We start from the raw sequence: 20,168 nt of genomic DNA, 5'->3' as shown, positions 1-20,168 counted from the left end.
GTGTGTCTGCATGCCTCTAAATATAACTCAGGACTTAACAAGGTTAAGGCGCAACGTGGCTCTGGCCACTGTCATGTACACCACCCCATTCAACGCGACTGAGGTGCTTACTTGAGGTATTTTTGTTCTGATTGGGCTATTATTCTGATTATTAGCAGAACACTTGTGTCCAAGTAGCCATTGTGTTTTGTGGAGAGCGACGGTGCAACATTGTCTGCAATGAAAAAACACACATAACAGACCCAGATAATAAAAAAAAAAAATAAAAAAAAAACATATTGTCTGCAGACAGTTTTAGTATTTGATATGAGGGATTTATCCGCCGTACCTGAGAGGCTGCTCAGAAAACAAAAGACTGAGCCCGGTGCATTCGCGACTAAATACTTGTGTTGCAAAACTGGGTCACCAGCTTGGTGTTTCAAACCGTGTGCCAAGCGAACAACAGGATAGGGGTTCAGCGTCCATGGCTTCGTAGCAAGCTGCTCCGCTTGGCAGGCGGCATCGTAAGATCGCCCCCAGGGTAAAGCTCTGCAACAGACTACAGTGCAGTCAGGAAGTGGTGGGGTGGGGGGGGGGGGCGCCGAAAAACAAAGTCATCCTTTCTAACGCTGCTTCTTCTTTCGCGGTTGCACTACACGGATGTGGACTCCTCGTTAATGTCGCCTGAGTGTGTGTAATGCATCCCATTTGTGTTGCTTTTATGCACTTTATATTTAAGCAGCCACTTCACCTGTGCCTGTTCAATACATTAGAAACATCTAATGCATCACCTGGCAGTGATTACAGCATCACTTTGGATTTTAATGGGCGAATCGCTCCGCTCCAATATGCTCAATCTCTATCAATTTCCCAGAAACATGTGCATTTTACGCACGCTTGCTTGCAACTGCCTCGCCGCATGCTGGGACGGGCTCCGGCCCCCGAGTCATGACCCCGAATCGCAAAAAGCGGGTAAAGAAAAGTGGATGCTCGGAGGGATCGATGGACGTGCGCTTCATTCTAAATCGCGGGCCATCAATTAAAGTGACATGCGGACAAATGACTAAAATAAGTTATGGGGAGAATTTTAATGCACTCAGGCTCGTTTTAGCTTGGCATATTTCCCAGTTATGTAAATATTATTGCCCAGTGGGTTGTGCAAACTTTGAACTCTTCACCTCCGTCGTTTAGATGCGGGGGAAATGAGGAGTTGCAGAAAACATCGAGCGAACCGCAATCGCATTCTCCTTGCAGCGTTCCAAAAGGCAAATCTCTATGTAAATCATTTAAAATGTTTGCTTTCAGTCACACTGGAGTCTTTTTTTCCGCTAACTGCATTAGCAATCTCCATGTGGCGGTGCTTGCCGCCTGACCTAATCACTCACGCATCCGTCCTTGCATGCCTTTGTTTGTATTTGTTCACATGTGTGAGGCTGACTTACACTGTGGTCTGTCTTCTGAGGAAACTCTGTAGTTAAATTTGGCAGATTACCCCATGGAGCATTATGAGGACAATAATAGGACGTTTCAGTTTGATGGCCCGGCCGTATTTTTTTCCGAGATGGAGCTCGCTGATGAGGAGATGAATCAAATGCGAGACGAGGCGCAGGCTGAGGCAGAAAGACAGCAGGACTGCATGAATACAGCTTACCTCTGGAAGCTGGTGGTGTTCCTGCTGTGAGCGCTCTGAGGCAAACTCTTTACTTCTAAGACGTCTTGGTGTATCCAAGCGTTAGAAAAATCCCTAATACGTAACTACAGCTAATTACTCCGAAAGTGAATGGGAATAAAGGCTAAATCCGACTGGAACTGACACACAGCTCTCCAAAAACCTTTTGTGCATTGCAACACACATGCAGCTATACTTGCCGTTGATTCACTATGATGCCAGAAGGATGAAAACAAACCTTCATGTAAAAAAATCTGGGAAATCTGCAGGGAGCTTCCCCCTAATAAATAGAATTCACAGAATTTTTGCAGATATATTTCACCATAATTGGTGGTTGGGTGTATGTTTCATAAGCGCCAGTAAAGGTTAAGCTCTTCGCTGTCAGCAAGCTAAGTTTGTTTGTCACAGTTGTTCCTCTTGGGCGGAAGTACGAGGACATACTTGTAGAACTATTTGCGTCTACTTTTTTGCAGTATCTCCAATGGCGACTTGCAACTCGATGTCTGTCGGACATCTCCAGAGGAAGCTGCCGGTGTTCTTCTGGGAGTTCATCCCAAGCTTAGCGACGCCCAGAGGGAAGCCTCGTTTTCATGTTGGATGTTGGAGGATACAAAATACAATATCACAATATCAACCCTTGGGAGTTCTGCGGCGGCGAGTCTTTGCAAAGCTGCTCCTCCGCATAATAAATACCAGGATCTTAAGGGTGACCGCTTGTAAACTTTTCAGCGCACACTACAAGGTGTCGGATGCTGCAAGCTTTTCAGAACCCACAGGACGTGCAAACCAAGCAATTGTTTGGGACCTTTTGGCATGTTTTGCAATAAATCTATGAAGGCCCTTCAGCGCAATATCGTCAATAATCCAAAACATCAACGGGCTCCTCCTTCTGTCTGCCTTATGACAGACTTTGCTTGTATGGATTGAGGGGATAGCACATGTACAGCTCTGCCTGGGTCCCCCGAGAGCCTAGGATATTGCCGCTGTTTGGAATTCACAGACAGGAAAGCTGGATCTCGCGGGAGACGCCCGTCTTCACTCAGGTTTTCCTGCAATAGCTGCCTTCTTAAGCTAACAACACCATTAGCGCAAAGTTAGCTAACGGGAAATGTGCCATCACAACTGCTACACATTCAAACCTTGCAGTGTCATCAGTCTTCATCTTCAGCTCTTAAGTAAAGTTTTAATCCTTAAATATATTTCTGCAACTCAGTGTTCAAGTCAAGAACGCGCTGCAACCTGAATAACATAATGTGCGACGCATTAATTGACTGCTGCTTACTACAGAGGACCCAGTGGATCTCTTTAGACGCAACAGAGCGATCGATATTGTTGCCCAGAAGAGATGTTCTGTTGTTGTGCTCTCAGATATGAATATTAATGGCTTGCGGCCGGGAGGAGCGTTGTAACAGATAGACCATTTTATAAATAATAACTGGGTGAGATGATATAGATTTTTGAAAGCTCTCTTTAAAGCAGCTCTCCTAATAAAGCTAATATATCATCTGCGGCACAGATGAGACAGGGGACACTCCAGTAAGTCTACCAAACACTAAGACTGCACTAATATGCAGTGTTATTTGGTGCGTCAAAAGGGTTATTTGTGCCCTTTTCTGCTTTTTTTCCAGTGTGAAAGGACCAAGTGCCGAGTCTGTGTAATTGCATTTGAGATCACAAGATGAGATTCTTTTCTGGCTGCGGTGCAGAACAAACACAGGCCGTGTTCAAAATGAATTGTAAATATTCACAGCTGGTTTCTGGTGTATTGTTTGAGGCCAGGTCTGAGTTTGTTTGTCGCTGTGAGCCGGGCTTATTGTGCGCATTGTGTGCGTGTGAGCGCGCAAACACGGCCTTTCAACTTTCACCACAAGGTTCCCATTACCCTACTTGGAGGCTCCGTGTGCATTCTGCAGCTGGCACCGTTGTTCATGTTTGCATGTAATTGCGTCACATGCGATTACGCTCCAGCGCAGGGACGACGGTGTTACTTCGCGAGAGCTTCATCTGAACGTGAGCGAGTCATTAGGATTTGTTAGCTCGAATGCGCCAACATTCCCATCACGTTGTGCAAATTCATGCAGCAAAGTGAGACTTAAATATTCATCACATACAGCATAGGTGGTGTGATGAATATTTACCTAATATCATTCTTACACAACAGAATCTCATGAGAAATTTGCGATGCAGTAACGATGGAGAAAAGAAATTCAGTTCAACAGTTTTTACAAGTAAATAATTCTCAGGGATAAATTGAATCATTAAAGAGGTGCAAAATGCTTAACATGCAATTTAGAGGCTGGGTTGTCCTGACACTCAAGTGAACATGAATGAGATTTTTTTTGTAGAGAAATGTAGCGTAGGTTTGTTAGCGTCTTTTACAATCAATCATAATGCGCTACCAAAAAAAGACACCAGGCCGAAGGTCGGCCGTAGGCTGTCGGTGAGTGCTTGTGGCCGTAGTTTGGTACAAGATAATCATCTAGAATGAGTAAATTGTAGACCGAGTAATCAGCAAGAAGTTTGTCCTAGCTTCCTAGCCTCCCAGCTAGTAGTAATTCTTCCCGTTTCCCCTTTTGAACGACAGACTACTGCCCCCTGCTGGTACGGAGGTATTTCCTTTCATGCAGATGCCGAACGCAAGTGCCAACTAGTTATTGGCTGTAGTCTTTGTGGTGTGTTCAAGTGCAACTCTTTGTTGCTGGTGATGTTGGTTTGATGTATCCAGACGGTTGTATATATTAAAAAAAAAGAAACTATTTAAATATGAACTGAACCAGCTTTATTAGTTTATATAAAATAGACTGCATCTACTTTTATGGCTTGGGATTTCAGTGATGATACTTCATTGTAACATTGAGTCTGATTAAACGGTTGGGATCGTGATGTGGAAACTGTTAGAATCCTTTTTTTTTTTTTTTTTTTGCCATTGTTTACCTACTTAAATGTGCTGCTGCAGGATGGTTACCGTGGCGAGGTTCAGTTAATAAGAGAATACATTTATTTGAAGTCGGTCCCTGAAGTAAAGAATTTCTCTGAATGCAGCATTGCACTTTGCTAATGCCTCACCTTTGGAGAAGCGTACTGCTTATGAGCCTCACAGGATCACGCCGGAGAAGATAATTTGTCTTCCCTGCTGTGCGTGTGCGTACCGGTCTGTTGGCCTCTGCGAGTTTGCATACCTTAAATGATGTGTTCGGATATAAATCTATAAATTTATTCATGTTGGTGGGGAGGCTGTATCTGGATGCTGCACGCCAGCCCTGGGTATTTGAAACCGCATGTGTGTTCTCGAAGAGGAACTTCAGATACATCAATTATGATGGAAAATGGGTCGAATTAGAGAGGGTCTGCTGTTTCCCAAGAGAGAAGGGGAAAATGAAAGTCATGAAGAAAAGCGTGGATGGTGAAAACCCCTGCAGCCGCTGTTGTGTGACTAAGGACTAGTATTGAGCCGTCGTGGGGGGTTAAATTATTCACACAGTGGGAAAAGAACCAAATGTTGTTTACATAAGTACATCATGCACATATACACATGTACTGCAGAGGGCTGATAACACATTGATAGAAAATGTCATTCTTTTTAGTTGGACTTCCTGGTGTGTCAATTAGTGGAGAGACTGTGCATCCTTCTCCATGAGGTATGACTTTGTACATGTACATGAATTAGCCATCAATTACATTACGTCATTGTGTAATATTGCAATTCTTTATTTCCTGTTTCAGTTACAGCTTCCGTTTATATTCTGTACAGCACTGAAGGCACACAAAAACCAAAGATATAATGGAACGTAGGTATATACAAAATATACAGAATAAATAATTAAATCTAGTTAAGTAGAAAAGCTACAGAGTGTGTGCTTACATGAATTGTTTGAATGAGTTTTCCAGAGTGTACGGTATAAATCCTGAACGATGACAATGTCTGCGGTGCAAATGCCAGTTGCCGACTGTCCATTGCTTTAAACATGAGCTGAAAAACTGAAAAGTTGTCGGGTTGTCTGCGAGGAAATCAGGCGCTTCAGTTTTTTGCTGCTCGTCAGTCACCATTCATGTGCTGACAAAAGCCTGGTTTTAATCAGTTCAAAAGCCAGACGACGACAGCATGAGGACGGAGCGATGTTCCTGAACGCTGCTTCACGTATTGTCAGCCGTAAAACAGTGGCGTCAAACAATCTCATACACACCACGCGCACAATAAATGAACATACACATTAGCGGCTCGTTTCTTCTTAAAAATAAAACTAAACAAAGGTTTCAGCAGGACTCTGTTGATTGTCATGCACCATCTTATGGCATTTGATTAGTGCAATGCATTTTTACAACGTAACAGTTATGTGTACTGTACTTGAAGTGCTCTATTTACTGATTGAGAAAAAAAAAAAAAAAACACACTTTCTGTGAATATCATTATCTTGTATAAAAATAAATAAAATTCCTGCAACTGTGCAGTGTGTTGGGGATAGCGCACTCACTATTTTTCAGTATACAGTTGGCAATTTCATGACTCTACGGCACAATGAGCATTCTGGTTACAGCATCCCAGCTGGCTTATGTTGACAGAGGGTGTAATCAGGTCATACCCACAGTCAGGGTAGACTGATTAAACAGCAATTCTGGGTCAAGTGGTGATTGAAATTCACTCACTTCTTCCTAAACATCTGCTTTATCCAGACAGGATGTCGGGGGGGTGGTGTGTGGGGTGGGCCGCGTGGATCGATTCATTTGGTTGCATTAACACCGTGGAAATTTAATCAATTGTGAAAAGCTGATTGAGTGAGTTTCAACCCAGGCCTGCTCAACAGACTGCGATTGCTTCTTGAAATTACAGTTGGCCAAAAATATGACAGCTTTCAGCAGCTACATAACACGGCTGTCAACAGATGAAAGGTAACAAAAGAAGAAATCAGTTACATTCTGTGCTACAATTAAACTCAAAGAGATGTGCCCATGATATATATATATATATATATATATATGTTTATCTCTCTCTTTATATATATATATTTTTTCACACTGTGGAAAGTACAAGAGGGCAAACAGGACAAGGCACTTGGTTTAAACTTATAATAGACATAGTTGTCTTTTCTGTTCAGTTAAATGCAGTTTGATGCTCCAGAACTTCCAAGTAGTCTGGCTCAGTATGCAGGTTAGCTTTAAGTTCAAAGTACTCGTTCTTGGTTTGCTCAAGCATGACCTTGCGTGGTCTTGAGTACATTATTGTCTCCATTAACTTCAACTCCTCCTGGTGCCCCGGGACCTGCATGTCCACAGCCGACTGAAGCTGGGGCATGTTTTTCCTAAGGTACTCTGTTATTCCAAGCTGCTGCAGCTCCTTCTCCCTCTCCAGAATATTCCTGTACAAGGAGTTGGGATTCCCGAGAGTGACGAACTCTGCGGGGCACTCTCCAGTCATGGGTCTGAATTTTGCGCTGGGGTTTCCTGTGAGAGGAGAGGTGTTCTCCTTCTCCATGATACTCCGGCAGACGTGATGCTTGGTGCTGGGGTCGTCGAGGCTGTAATCCAAATCTGCGTCGTGCTCCTTGTGCTGAGAGCAGTAGGTGGGGTTGCGACAGATCTGCACGATAGGACTGTGCGATCTCTCCTCGTACAGAGTGGCAGACCCTGTTCTTTGTGTCAGAGTGTGGTGTGTTGTTTTCTGCCCGTACATGCTGTAATGTAAGTGAATGGGCGAACTGCTGCTGGTGTTTTCTCGAGGCTGCTCCTCTGCTGCTTTTTTCTTTGCCCTTCGCCTCCGCCGGTGCACCACAAACACCACCAATCCGGCTGAGCAGAATATAATCATTAGGACAAAAATAAGAAGGCTTAAGATGAGCACAGAGAGCGGGATAGTGTCCGTGAGGGCAAAGAACAGATTCCTCTCGCCGTTTTCAGGCCCTATTGTTGCTGTCACACTCTCCTCCCCATCTGGGGCCCCTGGGTGGTAAGTCCCTAAACCGGGACAGAGGATATCATGATGAAGGCTTCTTAGCTCTGTCTGCATCACTTTCTTTGGGGTGTGACACAAAATGGAGCCCACCACTGTGTCCTTTCGGAGTTTCTCAACCCATTGTTTGAGGCTGAGTAAGTCACAGCTGCAGTCCCAGGGGTTGTCCTCTAAATAAATCTGCTCCAGTGAGTCAAGTTGATCAAGCACGTTGCTCACTGGCAGGTGCATAAGCAGATTTTTCCTCAGGTTTAATTTGGTGAGGGGCACATTGCGAAATATCTGCGCAGGAAGGGAGCTGAGCAGGTTGTTATTTAATAACAACAGCTTCAGGTTTGGCAGGGGATTAAATGTGCCTGGAGCAATCTCTTTGATAAGGTTATATTCCAGATACAGGTATTCAAGGTTGTGGAGTCCCACAAACATCGTGGAGAACAGTTTTTCAATCCTGTTTCCATTCAGGTGCAGTTTTTTCAAACTGCTCAGGCTGAGGAAAGTTTCATTATCGATGTAATCAATTCTGTTATTTGCCAGGTTGAGCAGCTCTAAGCTATCATATGTGACAAAATCATATTTCAAGAGCTTCTGAATCATATTTCCCGTCATGACAAGTTTAGTGGGGCTTTGCTGAAGTATTCCGATATCTGACACCTTTTGAATTCCTCGGTCCTGACAATGCATCAAAAACCCAGTCAGGGGGTGATTGTGACAAGAGCAGTGCTCCACACAAGGACTGTCGGGAATGTGAGACGGCGTTGGTGCTCTGGCGTCATCTTTAGCGTTAATCAACTTGGGAACCGGAGACACTTTAGATGAAGGAGTAACAACCATATCCAGTGACTTTGACGGCTCCTCCAGGTTAATATCTGCGTGGGACGGGCAGAGAACGTCCCGCTTGACTTTAGCCAGAATGGTCCCCTTAAGGTGATGTGGGGTGCTGCAGACCACGTCCCCGATAGCTGACTGGGCCCTCATGTTCTCCATCCAGCTTTTTAAATGTAAAATGTCACAGTCACAGACCCAGTCGTTGTCCTCCAGCAGAAGCTCCATTATTCGTCCGATGTGCTCCAAAAAGCCCACGTAAGGCAGCGTCTGCAGCTTGTTGCCACGTAAGTCCAGGTGGGTGAGGGGCACAAAGCGAAAAATGTTGCTGGGTAAAAACTCAATGGAATTATCATTGAGGATGAGAACCTTGAGGCGGATCAGTTTGTTGAAGGCCCCAGGTTCGATGACCCGAATGAAATTTGTGTCAGCTTGGAGAAACTCCAAATTCACCAGGCCTTGGAAAGTGTCCTCTTTCAGAGTGACGAGGAAATTGCTATTTATGTGGAGTTTTTTCAGGGAACTGAGAGTGCTAAAGACCCCTGGCTCCAGCTCTTGTATGCTATTACCCCCGATGTGCAGTGAAAGGGCACTCTTAAGCCCTTCCATTTCCTCGGCACGGAGCTCAACCAAGTCATTTTTGTAAAGGTTCAGGTGGAAGGGCACACCTGACGGGACTTTGATTTGGGAGATTTTGCTGATGTTTCTCTGCTCGCAGTTAAGATGAAGGATGCCGTCTTTCACCTCGCAGGAGCACAAGGACTCACAGGATTCGCTAATAGAGGATGATGCCTGTGAGGGATGGATATCTTGAGATCGGGCCGCGGTGAGAAACAAGCCGATGAAAATGATACAGGGCAGCATTTCGGTCTGAGATATCTGTGAAGAAAGAATACAAGCGTGGACAGGAGGGGTGGGGGAGGAAAAAAAAAAAACAGCATTAGGTTTACTTGTTTTATTCCATAAAAGAATACTTTTAATGTATATTCAAAATTATCAGTGTCATGTATTTTGTGGACTTCGTGTCATGTCTGTGTTCGTGTGTAGTATTGTGTCCTGTGTAGCAGCTAATGGGAATCCTTTAGTATCTATCGGTACACTGTATTTTACCAAGGAGCAAATACATTTCACAGGGTGAGCAGTGAGCATAAGACAACATTTCTTTCCAGTGACTCACAGTGGGATAATGGTGCATTTAAAAGAGGACTTCCTCATTTGACTGATTTCTCGAGGCTTTTATGTGCAGACTCATCTGCGCAAAGACTTACTCAGCGTGAGTCATGCAAATGCAAAAGTCACTTCAGTCTACGTCAAAGCGACATTTCTAGCAAGTAGTCCACATAAAGAATGGAAATGAATTGTTGCAAAACCGCAGGACTGAAGACTGAAAGTGAACTAATCACAAAGCTAACCTTAAATCCATGAGTTTGTGCACCCACTCTGTCCTACAGGCAATGAACTAAGGAACTGGAAAGGGCACACACAAACGTTTACCATTTATCAGTTTATGCAGGCATACTCCAAAAAAGAAAATTTAAGAACACAAGCGCCAACAGTAACATCTTTGGCAGTCCACCACTTCCTATCCATCAGCTTGAAAGCTGGTTGGAAACTTTAATTCACAGTATTTGTTGAGACTTAATCTGCCTTCCTGTGTAGGTTGAATCTGTGACTTCCCTGCTTAGTTGCAGTAATTCAATACTTCCTTTAAAATGAGATGGCTGTGTCCTCAGCCTTGATAAGAACAGAGAAAGACAGTATTACTTTGTGCAGTTTTTAAAGCTGGTTGGAGTCTTCTCTTGCTATGAATGAAAAAAAATAATAATAATAATCACCATTACACCCTTAACAGACATCACTATCCACTGACAGCAGTTCAACCAAGCTGTTATGAGGAGAATTCCAGCTTCACTCTGAGCAGGATTTATGTTGAGTGACAAGGGAAACGCTGCAATGTGATTTTAATGATGAGCAGCCTCGGCACCACATCTAAATCCATTAGGTTGACTAAAATCACGATGGATCAAAGGCTCGATCCTCTCAGAGGACTGGAGAAGCGTAGACATCCTCCCAAGATCAAGGACCAGATCGGCTACATATTCACTGTTAACTGAGAGAAACCTTCAGAGCTGAGGCAGGGAAAGATGACAGCTGTTCTGCTAATGAATCCGATTAGCATCTGGAAAGAGTCATTCCAGCAAGACTGAGCAAGCCTAGTTCAGCCACTCCAGCCGGTGTTTGTCAGAAACTGAAACCTCTGACTCATGACCCGTCTATAAGCGGTACTCTACCCTGTTTTGACGTGAGTTCCAGAAATTCTTCCCGCTATTGAGAGTCAATGAGACATGAGGCTCATTTTCAATGAGTATTGCAGTTCCTTATAGCCTAAAGCCAAAACCACTTTGACAACTAGAGATTAAACACGTACAAAACCCATATACGGTACAGCAATATGCATAATTTAAATGCTTTCTAGAACCTGACTAAAATAAGAGAAAAGCTGTGGAGTTAAAATGAATGTTACCCATGGAGACAATCAAACATCTCAACAGAGAGAAGATCTAGGGATCAAATCCAAAAGCTACATTTGAAACACTCTGTAGTTATTACCTCATCTATTTACCCATCCTTCTCTTTCACCTCTTGTTCCATCATGCCTTAGAAACATTTTTGTGCTGCTGGTTAAGGTCAAACTTATTGATGAAAACCAAGTTAACACTATCTCCAACATCTTCCAGTTATACAACCATGTACCCTAAGGTCATTCTAAACATTCCAGCCGCCAACTGCTCTACACTCCCCTGTACATGCCTTGATCTGCACACCTGGGAAACACTGAGGTATTACAGGGAATTCTACATTATATGAAACCATAATCACTACATCAAACATAAAGAGTAAAATAATCATTGATACACTCTTACGCATAGGAAAATAAAATGAATAAATCACTATAAATATCATTGATAATCTACCCGGAGCCAAGTGAAAGTTCAAACTGCATGCATCATTAATGACACAATCCCTCCCTTAGTAATTTCTACAGGGAATCACCACAACATCAGACAGAATACACCAGAGTAATTAACCGCATGTTCCTGCCGCCAGGGATTTCTGGTGCTCTTAGTCCCACCATTCAAAAATCTGTCAGAATGACAAGTAACTCATTATAAATTATTTATAAAGCTTCTATGTGCTTACATTGGTGAGGTATTTCACAAATAGTGGGGCAAAATAGAAGAAATACATGGTAAGCAACATTGTAATCTGGTATCCAAGAATGCTTAGAGACATGTAGGTGTTTGAAAATGATTTTCATAAACCAATAATATGCAATAATATGAAATACAAAAATCTAATTTGCTGAACCTATTAAATATGTATTGTTTGTGACAGCATTCAGACAACGGCTCCAAAACCTGGGGCCCAAAAATATCTTTGGTCATTTTCTTTTCATTGTTGTTCATTTTCTCTTTTGGAGTCTGTTGGAGGCCAAGGTAGCCAAGGCGCTCACCTTTATGACCCTGATGGCTTTCAGGACAGTATGAAATGAAAAACGAGACTATTAAAGATGTTATCGCATACTTCATGATAGCAGGGCTGAGGGCAAATAAGGGAACGCGATACAGATGCACTCCGTATTTCAAACAGACTTCTCTAACTGATCCATTTTTCAGGCAATCAATGTTGCATGGGACGCAGCGTGACGGGCGCAGGAGATGAAACACTCTTCCGGTGCCAGTCTTCCGCCGCACTCTCTTTTACACATTCAAATGTGCATCTCTTGCTGTTCAGACAATTCAATTAGAGATCTAGTGAAGCCCTATGAAATCTCTCCTCATGCATGTGAGTGAAGCCAGCTCATTGTCCAACATCAGATGAGATGAGGGGGAAAAAAAAAAAGTACTGCAGAGCTGAAGAGTGCAAGACAGCAGAGGAAGAACGAGGAAAATCTGCTGATGAAATGTTTATCACACACAGAGCCCTAGTACAGCATACTCTTTGTCCACATATAAACCCACAAATAGCATGTTCGCACTTTGTTTAAGCCAACTATAAACTGTGTTGTTCCAGTGCAGTGAAGCGATTGTTAATAACTCGTAGCACCCATCACGAGTTCAGGAATACGTAAGCTCAGATAGCACACAGAATACTGCTGTGAAGTCTTTTCATATTCATTATTCTATATTGGCTGATTGTACACACTAAACTTTTCTTACTCAAGGCCAAAATGATTTTCAGCCAATTGAATCAGCGATAGAACGTCACATGACAGAATGCTGTGTTAAAATTCAACTTTTGGACAAGACCTCCAAGAGGTCAGAGTCAGCTACGAGACAGTCAAGTCCTGCAGATGTCAATAATTCAGTGTTTTGCTCGCGGATGCTCCAGTAAAGCTGCAAACATTAAGACTGGGAGTTGGGCTCCCAACTGTGGCCCCAAGCTGCTGCACCATACTTCATGACTAAAATCACCTCGTGCTATTTTCTACTTGATTTCATTTTATTTTTTTTTTCTTGGCTGCCAACCAGTGCACCACCAACTGGCATAATTAGGCTTGATTCATTAGATTAAATGGCAAGACTTTTCTATGCGGTGTGAAAGAGAAACTGAGCCTCATGCACCATATCTTGCCTCTGACAGCTTTCCCTTTTCCGTCTTCAAACGGAATTGGACTTTGACAGTTTGACTTTGACACACTTCTTTACATTCACAAAGCAGAGGTTCACACTGGGCATGCTATCTTTACTGAAGAGCACATCCCCTTGCCACTGATTTTGCACATTTCATGCACCGGACGGCAGAGCGCTGCAGTACTGCTTGTATTTATCAGTTATACATTTGTCCTACGTTGCAGCGGATTGACGAACAAACAGTACAGCTACAGTATGTGACAACTACATGAACCTGGATTTGAACTGTACTGAACCGCATGCACACGACCCAGCTGACAGATTAGAATAGTATTTTTAGATAATATGAACACAGCTATAGTCATGCTCCGTCCTCATCACTGTCAAAGTAAGTAAAGCACGCTCGAGCCACAAATAGCCTATAAGGCAGAAACCTAATTCATGTTTCTGTAGCGTGAGGCAACTTGATGTTCAAGTATAAAAGGCTTGTTATCCCTAGTGGCACCCGACAGATAAAGCCATCCTCCGAAACTCAATGAAAACTGATAAAAGTCACTCTATATTTGCGTTTTAAACTCATCGGGTGGATATCTTGGAGATACTCCAGAATAGTCTTGATTTTTAAAATGCTCTCAAAAGCTTCAGTCACCTCAGTTCTATGCATTTTATGACCTTACTCCTCCTCATTGGTGAGCTACCTGCAGTCAAGGTGATTAATGGATCCCGCCAACAGGGAGGCTGAAAGAGTAAATTGTGATTCACTGAGGTCTGAGGTTCCCTGACAGAACCATATAAATAATGTTTAGTATAGCTGTGCATCTTATACATGCATACAAGCTAATATGTACCAACAAAACAAGGTTCAAACTGAACAACTGGACCAGACCTTTCTGCCTTTAGCTATTACATCCACACAATGTTCTGGATAGGTGCTGTAAGGCTCTAGCAATACGTCCTGCATCGACTGCTCCACGATGCTAAAATATTTTTGGCTGTGTTGTCAGCACACAGCATTGGTGATCAGAGAAGCGAGGCTCATGCCCTGTGCTCTGCTAGATTCTACAAAGATTGCATCTTTAGAAACATCATCAGTGGCCTGTTAAGAAAAATCTGATTCACTGTGTGCAACTCATTTCATGCAGTGGGTTCTAACAGCTGCCACCTGATCATATGGCAAGATAGAAGCAGTGAGCCCTGATATACTGCAGCCTTTTGTAGATAGAATATCCACCCATCTATGTGACCAATACATCCAGGGAGTTTCATTTACTGTATAGTCTCATCGCTTACGGTTCTCTGCTGGTGGGCCTTAATTTCTGACAGAGAACATATGCAAGATACAACTAATAATAGAAGCACACAGGCGGAGTGTGTGTCTGTGTGTGAGGGGGGTGTCTCGTCTCCCCTGGCAAGCGTGATTTAGAAAGGCTTGCATTTCAAATGGTCTGTTTAACTAATGCACAGTAATTAGTTTGCCAGGAACGAGCAGGCATATCACAGCAGCGTACAGCGGCATCAAGGTATGTTTTGTTCCGAGACCCATCTGCACCAAACAGATGTATGTTTCTGTGTACATCGCTGTCCCTTTAAAAAAAAAAAGGGACACTTTCTATTTGGCAGTGACTCACCAGCCAGCAAGACTGGCAGACTGTAGATACATTTGTTCAGAACGCTGAATCCAGAGGATGGAAACTGGGAATATATGGTCTAGTACAGTTTTGATCAAGATTGTTGTTCAATAATATTTTAATTCAGTAAAGTTGAGCTGGTTGGAAAACATCTCCCCTTAAATTGAGATAATAACACTTTTCAATCTTTCTCTTTTCTCATTCGTTTCAATTGCCCCTTTAAACGCTGTCCCCACCCTCAGTAAAAAGGCCACAGGGTAATGGTAATGACAGTCTTATGATTCAGTTCATAAACAAGCGTAATTCTTCTGTCTGATAGAAAAAAAACTGCAGTCTCCAAGGAGCCACAGATTATAGGTAGACAAAGAAAGGAAAGGGCACGACCGAGTACGTTTTGTAGTATCAGTGTCAGCGTAACGGAACTAAGAGGCTTAATTATAAGGTCTGCAAAAACATACCTATCATTTTGTGAACATCCTTTTTTAAAATGGCATAAATGGTAAGAAACAGATAATGATACATTAAATGCTGTATCAACATAGCTAAAACCCATGTGTTTATTGTTAATCATCTCATCATCCTTTAAGACTTCTAGGTTTGTGACTGATTAAAGCTTCATGTATGTATCTGTGGCAGATGTTACTAATACTCAAGTATATGTTTCTTCAACAGAACCCTGCTTCGTTACCAATTGGACAAACCACTATAAAATCAGAAGCTCTTTTGAGGCCCACATCTGCTTGTTACCAGTAATACCTGAACGGTATCTGATCAAGTGACAAAAAAACATGTTTTGGCATATGTGATTGCACGCCAATAAGCTTTCTACGTCAGCATCTAAGACGAGTACTGTTCTACATGGCTGCACAGCTTCGCAAGAAGCTAGTCACATGTTCATGGGAGGAATGAAAAATAAATAAACTAAACAATGATGCCAAACATTTAAGCCCTGTGGATTAACTTTCTGCTAACCTGGCAGAAACATATCTATCTCACCCTGCATGTTTTGAAAAAAGAAAGAAAAAAAAAAAAAAGCAATGACAGGACAGGAGATTATGACAAAGACACCGACGCTCTTCGCTGTTTGGAAAACGTGCACCGGCAAGTTTTACCTGACAGAAAGTCACTGCTGGGCTCGTGTATACCTCCTATTCTGGTTCTCTGCTCTGACCTCTCCCTATTTATTCACTAGACACTTCCATAATTCATCCCCGTGTCATAGTGGGATCAGTATAAGTTGTTTTATGAGGCAGAGCCAGTAGAACTAAATCTCCACCCAAGTGACAACGTGAGCCGGCGCTGATGCAAATCTGCCTGAAGGAAATCCAGTCTACAGCCAATGGAAATAGCAAGGCTTAATGGAGGAGCCAGTATCACACACAGCAGACTTTAACAGCTGATAGAGTCTGAGCTTTTGGATTCATAAATTGAAAAAAAAATTATTCACAGAAAATACAACATGAAAGGATTGATAGATGTATGCAAATCTGAATCTATATACATGCTTATATTGTTGGAGTTATGGTCATGGATTTCAAATATTTGACCATCAACGAGTAGAAAAAGTTACGTGATGTTTATAAAATAGTCCAGTCACACTTGACTTAGAGGACAAAAGAGTTAGAGGGGGTGATGCTTTTCATTAGGCTGATAGAAATGGTATATTTTCACTTTAAAGCCTTGTCTCGACACTCAAGACAGCAACTTTAAAGCAGCTTTAGTTCAGGTTATCTTGTTTTCTGCCTGTGCAGTTTCTTTTTTTTTTCCAGATCAGGTACTGTGGCTGAGTTAATTGAGTGTCTGATGACTTAACAACTACAGAGACTTGAGCCGACCTGCAGCCTCCAACTGAACAAGGCCTTTCAAGACCAATTAAGCAAGAATGCCACAGCGGGCAGTTAAAGACCCAGGACAGCATTGTAAACTCCTGCTGAAACCTGTTACCAAAGCAAAAGCTTCAAAGTCAAATACATATAGTATTTTTTTTTTTTTAAAACGACACCGCTCATAATTCCATATTTGTTTTTGACACAGATTACTGCTAAGGGCCTTAAAATGCTTGGGACCATAACAGAAACTGGAGATTAAATGCATTTACAGACAACACGGCGCGTCTGACATAAGGAGTGTGTGCATATGACACGTGACGTTGGTGCAAGAGAAGGGAGTGTTGCATTTCAAACGAAGGCAGTGGAGTGTTTATTGTCCTAAATAATCTGCTCACTGAGCATTTCATCAGAGCGCTCACCGGAGCCCATTGCATTGCATGCGCTAGTTTCCCAGCAGCAGGTTTTCTAATATTCATAAGCAAGACAGATAGAAAGAGAGCATACACCTGTCATAAATGTGTTTTCAAAAAAACGAAACACTGATTCCAGCATTTGAGTTGGGCCTCCTAAAATTTTAAGCGAGGAGCATGAGTGCTTTTAGAGGAAAAAAAAATAAAAAACAAAAGAGTAAGAACGCCTGCAAGGTCTCTATTGACTCACCAAACTCCAATAAGAGATCCACTGGCCTGAAGCGCCGACCTTCTATATTCCCCTTGACAGAGAGGCAAGAAGCGCTCTCAGTGAAAGAGGATATTTTCTTCCAGGTGTCTGAGATTACAGCCTCCTGGACAACAGCAATGCAACAACCTACTACTTTTAATGATCCAGAATGACTGACAATCACACAGAAAGCCTTTCACACAGAGTGCCTTTCACAATTCTACCTTCTAATTTGCTTGGATTGCCTTACAGTTGCACATAAAGCGTAAAACAGTTAACAGCAGAGAGAAGATGTCTTGCTTTTTTATTTATTTTTTTTGCACTTGGTGGTCACCAACCAACAGTTGCGTGCACCCACTAATACTTCCTGTAACGCCGCTTTCGCTCGCGGGCTAAAACAGAATGAGAATGCGAGATAGTGAGACTTGTTGCGTCCAGCTAGGGGTTATTTCATTTCAACCTGACATGGGATAGCAGATTAGAGCCCCCTGCGCTCTATTGCTTCGGCGTGCGCTTGTGCACTTGCGCGTCCCAAGCCGTGTTGACGCGCGCGCACTCGCTCTGACCGCCTATCAAACTTCCCCGAGCGCCCTGCAGTGTTCCCAGGCACCAATTACAGCGGGACTTGTCCCTTTTTCCCTCTGTATTGGAAGTGATGTGGCTTGCCCTACAGGGTCGACACCACCGCTACACCCACATATCTGCAGAGATTCTGCCAGCGCCTGCAGCCCTCCACCGCAATCCTGAAGAAATGATAATTATGACATCCGCCCACTCAAGAGGCAAGAGATAGTTCAACTCCCTTGCCCCTTGTTCCAGCCATTTTATTCTTTTTTGACTGATTCAATATCATGTGGGCTGCCTGCTTTCTGTGCATCTAAGAAAAGCAGAGGCTCTTCAATATATCCGCAGGATTTCACTAACTGAAAATAGTGTGTGCTAATAAAGTCGCCTCCTTCAGTGGCCTGGAGCTCTCACACCTCTCAGGCCAATTTCCCTCGGCTGCTCACACATTACAACAATCCAAACACACCTTTCCCTTCATAGCAAACATGAAGACTACATCCCTCTGCTCCGGCTCATATCTACGAGAAAACATCAGTTTTTTTGCCCAAAAATTCCCTGCAGCTTTAAAGCCTTATATATTCCAAAAATGACATGCACGCCTTCAGACGATAGATGTAAAACCCAGGCTAACTCGCAAGTCGTTTCATTTTAGCAACAAGTTAAATTGGTCCACAAAAGCATCCAATCAATAATTAATCTTAAGCCATTCAGTCTGCCCATACCTTCCCTGATTCATCCAAGCACAAAATTGAGTTCAGAACTCAATTATGCAATTCACAGTTTAAAGCTAATTATGTCCTCATTAAATAGAGCTATCACCTTATCTTCTAATTGGGGAAAAAAAAAAAGTGCAACCCTGCAGGAAAAAAAGTGTGATTAAACGAAGCGTAAATGCATGGGAAGATTTATTTTGTGATGCACTCTTTGGCCAGTAATATTGACATAATGAGATTAACTGGTTGGGAGAACGGTGGCTTCTGATTGGCTGGTAGAAGTCATGACGTAGCTCATTAAAGCGCACCTGTGACCAGGAACGGTAATTATGCATATGTATATATTTAGCAATGGCGGAACAGTAGAAGGAGGACAGGGGGATTGTGAGCTGTTTCAGTGCAGAGTTCTGGGGGAAAAATACCTAGCAAAAGTTTTTCTTTTTTTTTTTCTATGTAATGAGAAGCAGTGTATAGGCACACCGGTCTGCATTACCATAAGGCAGCACAGCGCCGTAGGATACAGTAACTGCGTGTGGCAGGCAGCCAGGTGTGCTCGAGGTAATGGAGCCCCCTCAGGAAAACTCACCGGTCCTTCTCTCTTCCTTCGCTGTCAAGTCCAGGCACTTTTTACGTGCCTTTTTATTTATTTTTTTTTTTATTATTTTTTTAGCAGCCATTAAATCTGCTACTAATTGAACAGCATGTGTTTTACTACAAACACTGCGCATTACACGGAATAGCTTTAAATGAATATTAGTAATAATAATAATAATGATAATAAGCTACATGCTAACATACTTGAGCGAGTTGGAACCTGCCACACAGGGTAATGGACACTTGGAGGAAAAGACATAATTCTAAATAAATACATATTTTAAAAAAACGCATACACACATATTAGTGACTCTGCTTCGTGACTTACCGGCTAAAACTGATGGAAAAAAATAATAATAAAAAAATAGGGGAGGCTATAGTCCAAATTTAACCGTACTCAGTCCATCTGTAAATGCGGGGAGCCGACGCATTGGTGAGGGGGGTACCACTTCACTCCTTAGAGCTCCTTTTTAAAAGACTAAAAAATAAATAAATAAAAAAACAGAAAGTCTTTCTTGAGTCTCGGTCAGCTGTCAATCACAATTATTCCGAGGGGTCTCGCGGTGCGGTCCCGGGATGATGAGAGCAGCCCTCCTTCCTTCCTTCTTTCCTCCCTTCCTTCCCTCCTTCCTTCAGCCTCGCTCGAATTAATTATGACTGGAGTTGCAGGTTCGAGGCGAGGGGGGGGGAATCAAACAGCGTTCAAATAAAAAAAAAAAAAGAAATCTTCCCTCTTTTTTCTTTTACAATCCACTTAAAAGAACGAAAGCGCGCACCGTGTCCTGCTCTCGCGCAGCGCCGCGCGCTCTGTGTAGTTAACCAATCTGCGATATATTGGAGTTGCTCGGTAATTTGCATGCTGTAGAGGTGGACTACAGAGCAGAAGAGCGTCGTCAAGTCACCCACAATTCACAGCGCCAGTTCCTGTGGAGACTTTCAGAATAAAAGCCTACAGCTAGCCCGTGAAATATACATTGTTGATTCGTTTTGTTTTAGACAAACCTTACATCAAACACAAATTATTAATTAAATAATAATTAATAGATTGCAAATACATATGTTTAATCTGCGCCTCGCAACTATTTTCCACCAAAAATCAGAACTCTAATTTTATTTTTAAGGGAAAAAC

At 42.7% G+C, this 20,168-nt stretch overlaps 1 protein-coding gene across 1 annotated transcript; it reads right to left on the bottom strand.

Moving 5' to 3' along the window:
• Positions 1-5,332: 5,332 nt before the first annotated feature.
• On the bottom strand, positions 5,333-20,099 carry slitrk6 (SLIT and NTRK-like family, member 6). Its single transcript, XM_084574328.1, has 2 exons — positions 19,368-20,099; positions 5,333-9,293 (listed from the first exon to the last, which is right to left on the bottom strand). Exon 2 carries the CDS (start codon positions 9,276-9,278, stop codon positions 6,738-6,740), a length of 2,541 nt encoding a protein of 846 aa, XP_084430454.1. The 5' UTR covers positions 9,279-9,293; positions 19,368-20,099; the 3' UTR covers positions 5,333-6,737.
• Positions 20,100-20,168: the final 69 nt, after the last annotated feature.

The sequence above is a fragment of the Chelon labrosus genome (genome assembly GCF_963514085.1).
Source record: "Chelon labrosus genome assembly, chromosome: 24".
Classification (NCBI taxonomy): Eukaryota; Metazoa; Chordata; class Actinopteri; order Mugiliformes; family Mugilidae; genus Chelon; species Chelon labrosus.
Note: the sequence above shows the minus strand (reverse complement) of the source record. Positions and strands in the feature narration are given on the sequence as shown.